General features: G+C 46.6%; 1 protein-coding gene across 1 annotated transcript in view; it reads right to left on the bottom strand.

Moving 5' to 3' along the window:
• Positions 1 to 12,562, bottom strand: part of LOC124597197 (collagen alpha-2(I) chain-like) — a 187,944-nt gene that overhangs the window by 86,959 nt on the left and 88,423 nt on the right. Inside the window, exon 6 of the mRNA XM_047135923.1 lies at positions 6,538 to 6,753. Coding sequence (XP_046991879.1) covers positions 6,538 to 6,753 — 216 coding nt within the window. The remainder of the gene's footprint in view (positions 1 to 6,537; positions 6,754 to 12,562) is intronic.

Genomic DNA, 12,562 nt, shown 5'->3' with positions numbered 1-12,562 from the left:
CAGTTTAATGAAGGCAGAACGTCGTGTGACAACAAACCGAAACAACCTCGGGCTCGCACAAGTCGGTCTGACGACATGATCGAGAAAGTGGAGAGAATTGTTTTGGGGGATCGCCAAATGACTGTTGAACAGATTGCCTCCAGAGTTGGCATTTCTGTGGGTTCTGTGCACACAATCCTGCATGACGACCTGAAAATTTGAAAAGTGTCATCCAGGTGGGTGCCACGAATGCTGATGGACGAACACATGGCTGCCCGTGTGGCATGTTGCCAAGCAATGTTGACGTGCAACCACAGCATAAATGGGACTTTCTTTTCGTCGGTTGTGACAATGGATGTGACGTGGATGCCATTTTTCAATCCAGAAACAAAGCGCCAGTCAGCTCAATGGAAGCACACAGATTCACCACCACCAAAAAAATTTCGGGTAACCGCCAGTGCTGAAAAAATGATGGTGTCCATGTTCTGGGACAGTGAGGGCGTAACCTTACCCATTGCATTCCAAAGGGCACTACGGTAACAGGTGCATCCTACGAAAATGTTTTGAAGAACAAATTCCTTCCTGCATTGCAACAAAAACGTCCGGGAAGGGCTGCGCATGTGCTGTTTCACCAAGACAACGCACCCGCACATCGAGCTAACGTTACGCAACAATTTCTTCGTGATAACAACTTTGAAGTGATTCCTCATGCTCCCTACTCACCTGACCTGGCTCCTAGTGACTTTTGGCTTTTTCCAACAATGAAAGACACTCTCCGTGGCCGCACATTCACCAGCCGTGCTGCTATTGCAGTGGTCAAAACAGACTCCTAAAGAAGCCTTCGCCGCTGCCATGGAATCATTGCGTCAGCGTTGTGAAAAATGTGTACGTCTGCAGGGCGATTACGTCGAGAAGTAACGCCAGTTTCATCGATTTCGGGTGAGTAGTTAGATCTGCAGTGATAAGCCAAAACATTTTGACCGCTGCCCACCGCGACGTTGAATGCCGTCTGGTGGTATGGTGGCGTTGCGGGCACGTGACGGTGTAACAAAAGTATGTAAGCGTGGTCTAGGCGCTAGTCTGGAACCGCGCGACCGCTACGGTCGCAGGTTCGAATCTTGACTCGGGCATGGATGTGTGTGATGTCCTTCGGTTAGTTAGGTTAAGTAGTTCTAAGTTCTATGGGACTGATGACCTCAGAAGTTAAGTTCTATAGTGCTCAGAGTCATTTGAACCATGTAAGCGTGGCAGACACGAACGGGGGGTCAGCCTAGCAAAGATACGGGCTGCGTATGCGGAAATCAAAGCGACTTTGCCTGTGAACGAGTATCTCGAAAACGGCGAAGCTGATCGAATGTTCACGTGCTACTGTCGTGAGCAATTACGGAAAGAGGTATAAATACGGCGAATCTATCATTAGGCGCTAAACGGTTGGACGTCCACAACTCTTCGCAGAATGTGGGGTTTGGAGGCTTGTCTGCTCTGTGAAATGCTATAGAGGTTGATCTCTGGCATCTCAGCCGAAGAGCACTATGCTGGTGCACACCTAAGTGTTTCGGAAAACACCATTCATCGTACGTTGTTGAATGTGGAGCTCCGCAGCGAACCACCCTTACGTGTTCACATGTTTGCCCAACGACATCGTCAGTGGGAACGGTACCATCCGGCTTCAACCGTCAATCAGTGGAAACGTCTGTGCTCTTCGAATTAGTCACATTTTTGCTACCCAAGGTAGACTGTCGTCTCCGCAAACGCCGTCGTCGAGGTAAACGGCGACTCGAAATTTGTAGCACGCCACGGACGCAGGCTGTTGGGAGCAGTACTATGCTGTGGGGTACAATCTCCTGTGCTTGCGTTGGACGTGTGGTAGTAATCGAAAACAAGCTGACAGCTGCGAACCACCTGCATCCCTTAGTGCTTGATGTCTTCCCCGACGGCGATGTCATATTCCAGCAGTGTAATTTCCGTGTCTCGGAGGCAGGATCGTGCTACAGTCGTGTGAGGAGTATTACAGTGAACCCTCGTTGACGTCTGGGCGGCTAAATTCACCTGATGTAAATTCTGTCGAACCCATCTGGGTCGTTATCGGGAGTCATCACCGCGTGCGTAAATCAACGGCCCATTATTTATGCGAATTACATGAACTGCGCTTAGACATAGGCCACATACCTCCACAAACTTACCAACAAACTGAAACGCAGTATTAGCAATGTATTTCGTTCCAGAGATGGACGAACAATCTATTAAATTGTTTGTAATTACAAGGTTCATATGGCTCTGAGCACTATGAGACTTAACATCTGAGGTCATCGGTCCCCTAGAACGTAGAACTACTTAAACCTAACTAACCTAAGGACATCACACACATCCATGCCCGAGACAGGATTCGAACCTGCGACTGTAGCAGTCGCGCGGTTCCGGACTGAAGCGCCTAGAACCGCACGTCCACCGCGGCCGCCTAATTACAAGAAAGAGCGTCCGTTTTTGTTTGTAATTCATACAAATCTACTGTTTTATTTCGATCTTCATGAAATTTTTGCAGACTTTAAAGATAAAAGGACTATCACTGTCTGCATAATGTTTCGTAGTATGAGTAGAAAAGAATTATGTAATATACAGGGTGGAGAAAAATTCGTGCACTCGGACTCCGGAGCGCGATTCCTCGCTTACTACCGATACAAACATGTCTGCCACAAAATTTCGCCCTGCGCATATTTACGGCAGTTCTCAAAAAATTGCAGTCAGATACTTCTCGCAAAATGTAACAGATGACGCAGCTAATGACCTTTCCATACAAGCGGAGACGTATTCATTCGTCGCATTCCGTTGACGCCGAGTAATTCAAATATAGTATGGCCTGCGACTTAAAGCGACTGAAGTTTCCGATGCAGCTTGCGTTCGTTGTGAGTATCAAAAAGGTACAGGGCCATTCACCTAGCGTGGCAGATATTGTTTATTTACACGTCAAGTTACGTAGGACCAAATTGAGAAGCAAATCTCCAAGGTCATGGAACATGTCAGTACATGAAATTACAAAAAAGTAATAACAGATAAAAATACAGTGTGTACATGAAGTCCGGGAACCCTTCCAATTATTTATTGCACAAGAACTAAACATTGTACAGATGTCATGCATATTGCATTTTGCAGAGGAACTCTGAAAGGTGTGTTTTTTTATTTTTTTATTTTTTTTTGTACAAGCTTTCGATATTCGTACCTCGAGTGACCCGGCAGACGTCAGTATGGTAATCGAATTCTTGCCATACCCGTTCCAGCACGGCATCGTCGACTGTGGCAGTCGCTTCCTGTATTCTCTGCCGGAGCTCTGCTACATCACGTGGTAGAGGCGATACATACACTTTTTAATGTGTCCCCCACAGAAAAAAGTGACACGGAGTGAGACCTGGTGATCGGGGAGGCCATTTCATGAAACAGCTGCCCCTTTCTGTAACACGGCCGATCCATCGATGCGGTAGCTCAGTGTTCAGGTACCCACGAACATCACGATTAAAGTGGGGTGGAGCCCCATTCTGCTGAAAGAGGAACGGAGAGTCCGACTGCATTTGAGGCATCGGCCATTGCTGCAACATGTCCGAGTAGGAATACACAGTGACAATACTCTCGCGAAGTGCCCTCGCACCTGAACTCGCCATGTTTGCGACTAGCGCTGACTATCGGCAAATTACCAAACTACGCTGTCGTGGTATACATGAAAAAAAAAAAAACTTTCAGGGTTTCTCTTCAAAATGACATATGTATGATATCTGTACAGTGTTTGGTTCTTGTGCAATAAAGAACTGAAAGTGTTCCCGAACTCCCGAACTGTATGTACGCCCTGTAAACGTTTATGAACCCGAAAATAGTCAGTCCATAAGTTTAAGTAAACGCAGTCAACAATACAACAAGAATCAGCTTAATTTTTCAAGGAACTCCTCGACAGAATAGGAGGAGTGGCCCATGAGGAAACTCTTCAGTTTCGATTTGAAAGCGCTTGGATTACTGATAAGATTTTTGAATTCCAGTGGTAGCTTATTGAAAATGGATGCAGCAATATACTGCAAACCTTTGTGCACAGGAGTTAAGGAAGTCCGATCCAAACGCAGGTTTGAATTCTTGTCGAGTATTAACTGAGTGAAAGCTGCTTATTCTTGGGAATAAGATAATATTGTTAACAATGAATGACAGTAAGGAATAAATACGAGGGTGAGTCAAATGAAAACCTTAGATATTTTTTAAAATTTTATTTATTGTGCAAAAGTGGTACGAAGCTGTATCACTTTTCAACATAATCTCCCCCACGCTCAATGCAAGTCCTGCAGCGCTTACAAAGTGCATAAATTCCTTTAAAAAAAAATTCTTTTGGTAGTCCGCGCAACCACTCATGCACCGCATGGCGTACCTCTTCATCAGAACGGAACTTCTTTCCTCTCGTTGCGTCTTTGAGTGGTCCAAACATATGGAAATGACTTGGGGCAAGGTCCGGTGAGTATGGTGGATGAGGGAGACACTGAAAATGCAGGTCTGTAATTGCTGCAACTGTTGTACGGGCAGTGTGGGGGCCCTGAATTGTCATGTTTCAAAAGGTCACCTGCTGAAAGGAATCCACGTCACTTTCATTTGACTGCAGGCCGCAGATGATTTTTTAGGAGATCTGTGTATGCTGCACTGGTGACAGTGGTCCCTCTAGGCACGTATTGGTCCAAAATGACGCCTTTTTCGTCCCAAAAGAGTGTCAGATTAACCTTCCCTGCTGATGGTTCTGTTCGAAACTTCTTTGGTTTTGGTGATGAGGAATGGCGCCATTCCTTGCTCGCTCCCTTCGTTTCCGATTGGTGGAAGTGAACCCAGGTTTCGTCTCCAGTAACGATTCTTTCAAGGAAGCCATCACGTTCTCGTTCAAAGCGCCGAAGGAGTTCTTCACAAGCATCAACACGTCGTTCTCTCATTTCAGGAGTCAGCTGCCGTGGCACCCATCTTGCAGACACTTTGTGAAACTGGAGCACATCATGCACAATGTGGTGTGCTGACCCATGACTAATCTGCATACATGCTGCAATGTCATTCAGTGTCACTCGGCGGTTTTCCTTGACTATGGCTTCAACTGCTGCAATGTTCTGTGCAGTCACAACTCGTTATGCCTGACCTGGACGAGGAGCATCTTCCACTGAAGCCACACTACTTGCTAACTTCCAACTCCATTCGTAGACTTGCTGCTGTGACGAACATGCATCACCGTACTGAACCTTCATTCGTCGATGAATTTCAATAGGTTTCACACCATAGCTACGCAAAAATCGAATAACAGAACGCTGTTCTTCGCTGGTGCAAGTAGCAAGCGGAGCGGCCATATTTATACTGATACTGCGACGGTATGTGTGCATCTGCACTATGCTGCCACCTACAGGCCATTGTGCACGCTGTTTGTAGCACGCTTACCAACTTAGAGGATATTGTTGCTGTTGTGGTCTTCAGTCCTGAGACTGGTTTGATGCAGCTCTCCATGCTACTCTATCCTGTGCAAGCTTCTTCATCTCCCAGTACCTACTGCAGTCTACATCCGTCTGAATCTGCTTAGTGTATTCATCTCTTGGTCTCCCTCTACGATTTTTACCCTCCACGCTGCCCTCCAGTACTAAATTGGTGATCCCTCGATGTCTCAGAATATGTCCTACCAACCGATCCCTTCTTCTACTCAAGTTGTGCCACAAACTCCTCTTCTCCCCGATTCTACTCAGTACCTCCTCATTAGTTATGTGATCTACCCATCTAATCTTAAGCATTCTTCTGTAGCACCACATTTCGAAAGCTTCTATTCTCCTCCTGTCCGAAATATTTATCGTCCATGTTTCACTTCCATACATGGATACACTCCATACAAATACTTTCAGAAACGACTTCCTGACACTTAAATCTATACTCGATGTTAACAAATTTCTCTTCTTCAGAAACTCTTTCCTTGCCATTGGCAGTCTACATTTTATATCCTCTCTACTTCGACCATCATCAGTTATTTTGCTCTCCAAATAGCAAAACTCATTTACTACTTCAAGTGTCTCATTTCCTAATCTAATTCCCTCAGCATCACCCGGCTTAATTCGACTACATTCCATTATCCTCGTGCTTACAGGATAACGGCGAGAAATTTCGATTTGTTATTACAAATTTAAGGTTTTCTTTTCACTCACCCCCGTATATTGAGAGGCTAATGTCAAGATACCCTGACTCGTGAACAGGCGTCGACAAGAGGTTAAACACCACGGATAACGCCGGACACTGCAGCTAGTTACGGGTAAAATCCACTCAACGGATTGAATTGATGGATTTCGAACAACTGATTGAATAGATTGTTCTCATTTGTTCCTCTCAGTAGCCATGAGCAAAATAGTGGTCCTGAGTGGAGCCGACAAGAGGTCCGGCAGTTCACGACGCGCCCTTTGTTGGCACAGGGAAGGAAACTGAGGAGAACGTTTCGGACCCGTAGAGCGGGTCGCGTCATCAGAGAGTAGAGTGTGTGTCCGTTCGACCGTCCCGTGGGAGCGCTGCGACGCGCTCGCGGACCCCTTGTTCTTCGGCCGGAGCCTCGTGTCCCCCGGGGCAGCCGTGTGCTGGCGACACCGCACGCACGCCGCCGCCCAGCCAGCCCTGTGTGACGCAGGGCGGAGGGCTAAAAGCATTGCCCTGTCCGCCGCGAGGCGCGCGCGCTGAATAGCGGATGAGTCCGGGACGCGCCGTATAGCGTACTCCGCCCAGGCCAGGGGGCGCGCCGGCCCGACGCTGCACCACAATAGGCGCAGACATTACTACTCGCACTCGGAGCGGCGTCTGCTACCATTTTACAGCACCTGAAGCGTTCAGCGCCGCGCGTTAACTCGCCGCGTGAGGCGAACAAGAAAGACAGGTCGTGGCGCGTACGTCACAGCACGTGACACTTCAGGTCTTACGAGTGCCAGCAGCCGTGTCCGGGGAGGAGCGAGTAACTACACTCATGCTTATAAATTAAGCATAAGTGTGGATGTGGTGCCACACAATGTGGCACTACACGAAACTGGCGCTAATAGCATAGGCACATAGGGAATGCACACGACACGGATCTGTAAGTCCACGGCATTGGTGATATGTTGAGAAAACCGTCCCAAAACACATGTGCTACTAAACGCCACTGTTTCCTGCTCATATACCCCGACATCAATAAGGGATATGATCACCATGCATACGTACACAGGCCGCACGATGGGCCGACATACTCTGGACCAGGTGGTCGAGCAGCTGCTGGGGTACAGCCTCCCATTCTTGCACCAGTGCCTGTCGGAGCTCCTGAAGTGTCGTAGGGGTTTGATGACGTGCAGCGATACGTCGACTGAGAGCAACCCAGATGTGCTGGATGGTGTTTAGGTCTGGAGAACAAGTAGGCCACTCCAGTCGCCTGATACCTTCTGTTTCAAGGTACTCCTTCACGGTGGCAGCTCGGTGGGGCTGTGCGTTATCATCCATCCGGAGGAAGGTGGGACCCACTGCACCCCTGAAAAGGCGGCCATACTGGTGCAAAATGACGTCCCGATGCACCTGATCTGTTTTAGTTCCTCTGTCAAAGACATGCAGGGGTGTACGTGCACCAATCGTAATCACACCCCACACCATCAAACCACGACCTCCATGCAGGTCTCTTTCAAGGACATTAAGGGATTGTTATCTGGTTCCTGGTTCACGCCAGATGAAAACCCAGCGAGAATCACAGTTCAGACTATACCTGGACTCGTCGGAGAACATAACATGGGACCACTGTTCCAATGACCATGCACTATGTTCTTGACACCAGGCATTACGGGCTCTCCTGTGACTAGGGGTCAGTGGAATGCACCTTGCAGGTCCCTGGGCGAATAAACCATGTCTGTTCAGTCGTCTGTAGATTGTGTGTCTGGAGACAACTGTTCCAGTGGCTGCGATAAGGTTCCGAGCAAAGCTACCCCTGCAGTACGCAGTGACCATCCGCGGGCATTGATGGTGAGATATCGGTCTTCTTATGGTGTTTTACGCTGTGGACGTCCCGTACTGTAACGCCTGGACACGTTTGCTGTCTGCTGGAATCGTTGCCATAATCTTGAGATCACAGTTTGTGCCACACGGAGGGCCCGTGCTACGACCTGCTGTGTTTGACCAGCCTCAAGTCGCTCTTGTATTCTACTCCTCATAATGTCATCAATATGTGTCCTTTGAGTCATTTCCAACAAACTGTCACCATTAGCACATCTGAAAACGTCTGCACACTTAGTCGCTGCACCGTACTCTGACGTGCACCAACACACCTCTCCGTATGTGGACTGCTGCCAGCCGGCCGCGGTGGTCTAGCGGTTCTAGGCGCTCAGTCCGGAACCGCGCGACTGCTACGATCGCAGGTTCGAATCCTGCCTCGGGCAAGGATGTGTGTGATGTCCTTAGGTTAGTTAGGTTTAAATAGTTCTAAGTTCTAGGGGACTGATGACCACAGATGTTAAGTCCCATAGTGCTCAGAGCCATTTGAACCATTTGACTGCTGCCAGCGCCACCGTGCGACAACCGCAGGTCAAATGCATCGCATGGTCATACTCCGAGGTGATTTAAACCCGCAAACCGCACATCAGAGCGTGTTTCACCATATATCAGCATTATCCTTAATTAATGAGCATGAGTGTACTTCAGACGAGTTTAATAGTTCTTGACTGCGTGTTCAATACATACGAGCTCTCGACAGCACGCGACAAAATTAAGACTTTCATCGGGTACCTTATATTACGTATTCCATCAGAATTCACGTTGGTATGCAGAATGCACTTACATGATTCTGGCGACATATCATCCACACAATTCCGAAAACTGCGAGAGTTGGCAAGTGCGAGAATTACCGCAGAATCAGCTTAACAGCTCATGCATTCAAGAACAATATACCGGGTGATCAAAAAGTCAGTATAAATTTGAAAACTTAATAAACCACGGAATAATTTAGATAGACAGGTAAAAATTGACACACATGCTTGGAATGACATGGGGTTTTATTAGAACAAAAAAAAAAAGTTCCACAAAATGTCCGACAGATGGCGCTGGACAGCAAGACGTCAATGACTACGCTTGACAATCGTGTATAAAAGGAGCTGTAATGAGTGAGAGAATCAGATGCGCCAGCAGTCGCAGCATGTTGACGTTACCTGAAAAGGCGCTTTTAGTGTAGCTGTATTACCAGAATGGGGAATGTGCTAGTCCAGCGTTACGATCCTATCGCCATAGGAAGGGGATTCGAACGGGTAAAGGTCCGTTAACAAATGCAGCTGTGGCGAGAATGATATCGAAATTCGAAGCCACGGGTTGTTTAGGCGATAGACCCCGTAGTGGCCGACGGAGCACAAGGCGTAATGCTGCTGAGACAGTTCAGGAAGAAATGGAGACTGTAGCGGGATCGTCTACGCACGGGGAAGACAGCGCTCGTGCAGTCGCACGTCGCACCGGCATTCCATACACTGCTGTTTGGTTGGCACTTAGGCGTAACCTCCGGTGCTATCCGTACAAAATCCATCGGCGTCAGGAACTGTTACCTGGCGATTTATTGAAGCGGAGGGCATTTGCGGTGTGGGCGTTTCAAAAGATAGCGGAAGATGACGATTGGTTGAGTAACGTGTTGTGGAACGACGAAGCTCAATTCACGCTCCGAGGGTCTGTCAACGCCCACAACTGCAGAATTTGGGCTACCGAAAATCCTAGAACTATCGTGGAAACTCCACTGCATGACGAGAAAGTCACGGTATGGGCTGGATTTAGCTCATCTACCGTTATCGGGCCTTTTTTCTTCGAGGAAATGCGTGATTCTGGTTTTGTAACTGCTACCGTGACGGGTGAGAGGTACGCCGATATGTTACAGAATCGCATCAACCCCAGCGTGGCTGATAAACACCTGCTGGAACGTACGATGTTTATGCAGGATGGCGCTCCACCCCATATTGCTAGACGCGTGAAAGATCTCTTGCGCGCGTCGTTTGGTGATGATCGTGTGTTCATCCGCCACTTTCGTCATGCTTGGCCTCCCAGGTCCCCACACCTCAGTCCGTGCGATTATTGGCTTTGGGGCTACCTGAAGTCGCAAGTGTATCGTGAACGAGCGACATCTCTAGGGATGCTGAAAGACAACATCTGACGCCAATGACTCACCATGGCTTTACAGTGCTGTTCACAACATTATTCCTCGACTACAGCTATTGTTGAGGAATGATGGTGGACATAGTGAGCATTTCCTGTAAAGAACATCATATTTGCTTTCTCTTACTTTGTTATGCTAATTATTGCTATTCTGATCAGATGAAGCGCCATCTGTCTGACATTTTTTGAACTTTTGTATTTATTTGGTTCTAATAAAACCTCATGTCATTCCAACCATGTGTGTCAATTTGTACCTCTCTATCTACATTATTCCGTGATGTATTCAGTTTTCAAATTTATACTGACTTTTTGGTCACCCGGTACATAAGTGACCGGATCCTGTGCTGGATGCACTTCATTACTGACAATCGCAAATAACGTGATAGGCATAACCTTCTGAAGAAGGGAATTGAGTGCCCGAAACCGGTCAAGAAATTAAATTTATTTTATGTAACTGTTTGCTTATTATGTTTTTATATTCAGAAAGGTATTCGTTGCTATACATGAGTCAGCTCCACGTTGCTTGTATGTCGTAGCTGTAACGAGATTGGGAGTGAGGGAAAGAGGGAGGGAGGGATGGATGGATGGATGGATGGATGGATGAATGGATGGATGGATGTCACAAAAGCTGTTGCTGACTTGCTGCACCTGTTGACCAGAGTACGTCTCCAGAAGCGCAGCCCAGCATGTCGAAACTAAAGGCTGGTTCGCTTGAATCGGAGCAAGATGCAATCTCCGTATTATTCATATTAAATGCAAGTAATAATTAATTTTTGCTTCAATTGCTATTTGATTCTGATGTTTTGTACCACGTATATGTGTTGCTAGGCACGAATCTATCCAATTATTATTTACACCAGACTACATTTAGTGTCATTACCTCAGGTTATAGTCTCACATAACATGACAAAACTGATTACTTAGTTTTGTTTAAAACCCTGTTTGTTAAGTTATGAGTGATTGAAAATTCTACTACAGTGCGTAATTGGAAAAGATTTGATGTGATGTACACGTTTGATAATGATGACACCACCCACTGGGAAGATAAGACAGCCATACCTTCTAGTAACATTCTTTGATTTTTCTGAAACTAATTGATTTAAGAGATAGTTAATGTTAAAAGTTCAAATATATCTAGGTCTTCTATTGTAGATTTACCCATTGCTCTTGGTTGATTCCAACTTTTACCACCATGATTTTGTCGCTTAAAATTTCCTGCATCGAATGACATCCTTCACTAAATAATTAAGCCATTAATTGAGAATTGTACAAAATTGGCAGAGGTGATTATCAAACGAAATATGGCGCATGTACTTGTAAATGGGTTATTCCCAGCGCGGACGGATAACATGTTTCCACGAGCATTCGTGTTTTCCTAAACGACAAGATTAGTATTATAACATATAGTCACTCTGAATTACAAAAAACCAAACGTAACCGTTTTTCAAACCAAAATGTAGTTTATCAAATCGCACCATGTTCATAACCCATGTTCATAACCCATGTTTATACGGCGTGATTTTTATTAACGTTTAAAAATCTGCGAAGAGACGTAAGTGACAAAGTGTCAGAAAATATCCCAAAAGTGGATCACAAATGTTGAGCATGTGATGTTAGCATATGATGTACGTGCAGCGGTTGACCCTATCGGCCTGCCGCACCTGATGAACCCAACACGAGTCACGTATTCACGTCGGTGTGGCTCCCGCCCTAAGCTCGCGACTTTAGCGCGCGGGGCTCAGGTTTCGAGTCTTGCGTGCGGCAGCCTGTTGTTTTCTCTGCATTAGACAATAATGTGTTTACATTGAGGTAAGCTTGTATGTACCGGTGTAAGTGAGAAGCCTTTACGTGTGTGTATTATCGTAAGTACAAACCTGGGAATGTGAACAGAGAACCTAAATGTGCTACTGAGCTCAAAGCCATATCACTTACACGAAATTAAAAGGAATCTCGTCTGTGTGTGTGTGTGTGTGTGTGTGTGTGTGTGTGTGTGTGTGTGTGTGTGTGTGGAAACCGATCTCATACATAAGCAAATAAATAAGCAAAGCCGACCTGTACAAGAATGTAGCACGAAACACACGAAAATTTCTGCACTGGTGCCGGCCAAAGTGGCCGAGCGGTTGTAGGCGCTGCAGCCTGGAGCCGCGCGACCGCTACGGTCGCAGGTTCGAATCCTGCCTCGGGCATGGATGTGTGTGATGTCCTTAGGTTAGTTAGGTTTAAGTAGTTCTTAGTTCTAGGGGACTGATGGCCTCAGCAGTTAAGTCCCATAGTGCTCAGAGCCATTTGAACCATTTTTTTTCTGCACTGACATATGGCCCTGGTAAAATAAAGAAACTGGCAGAACCTACATTGCTCAAAGAAACGAAACAATCACGTGTTTTGAATGTCATCTGCAAAATGAAGTACGGGCAGAAACAGC

This window comes from Schistocerca americana, chromosome 1 (assembly GCF_021461395.2).
Source record: "Schistocerca americana isolate TAMUIC-IGC-003095 chromosome 1, iqSchAmer2.1, whole genome shotgun sequence".
In the NCBI taxonomy this organism is placed as follows: Eukaryota; Metazoa; Arthropoda; class Insecta; order Orthoptera; family Acrididae; genus Schistocerca; species Schistocerca americana.
The sequence above is the reverse complement of the archived record's forward strand: the minus strand, read 5'-3'. Positions and strand labels throughout refer to the sequence as shown.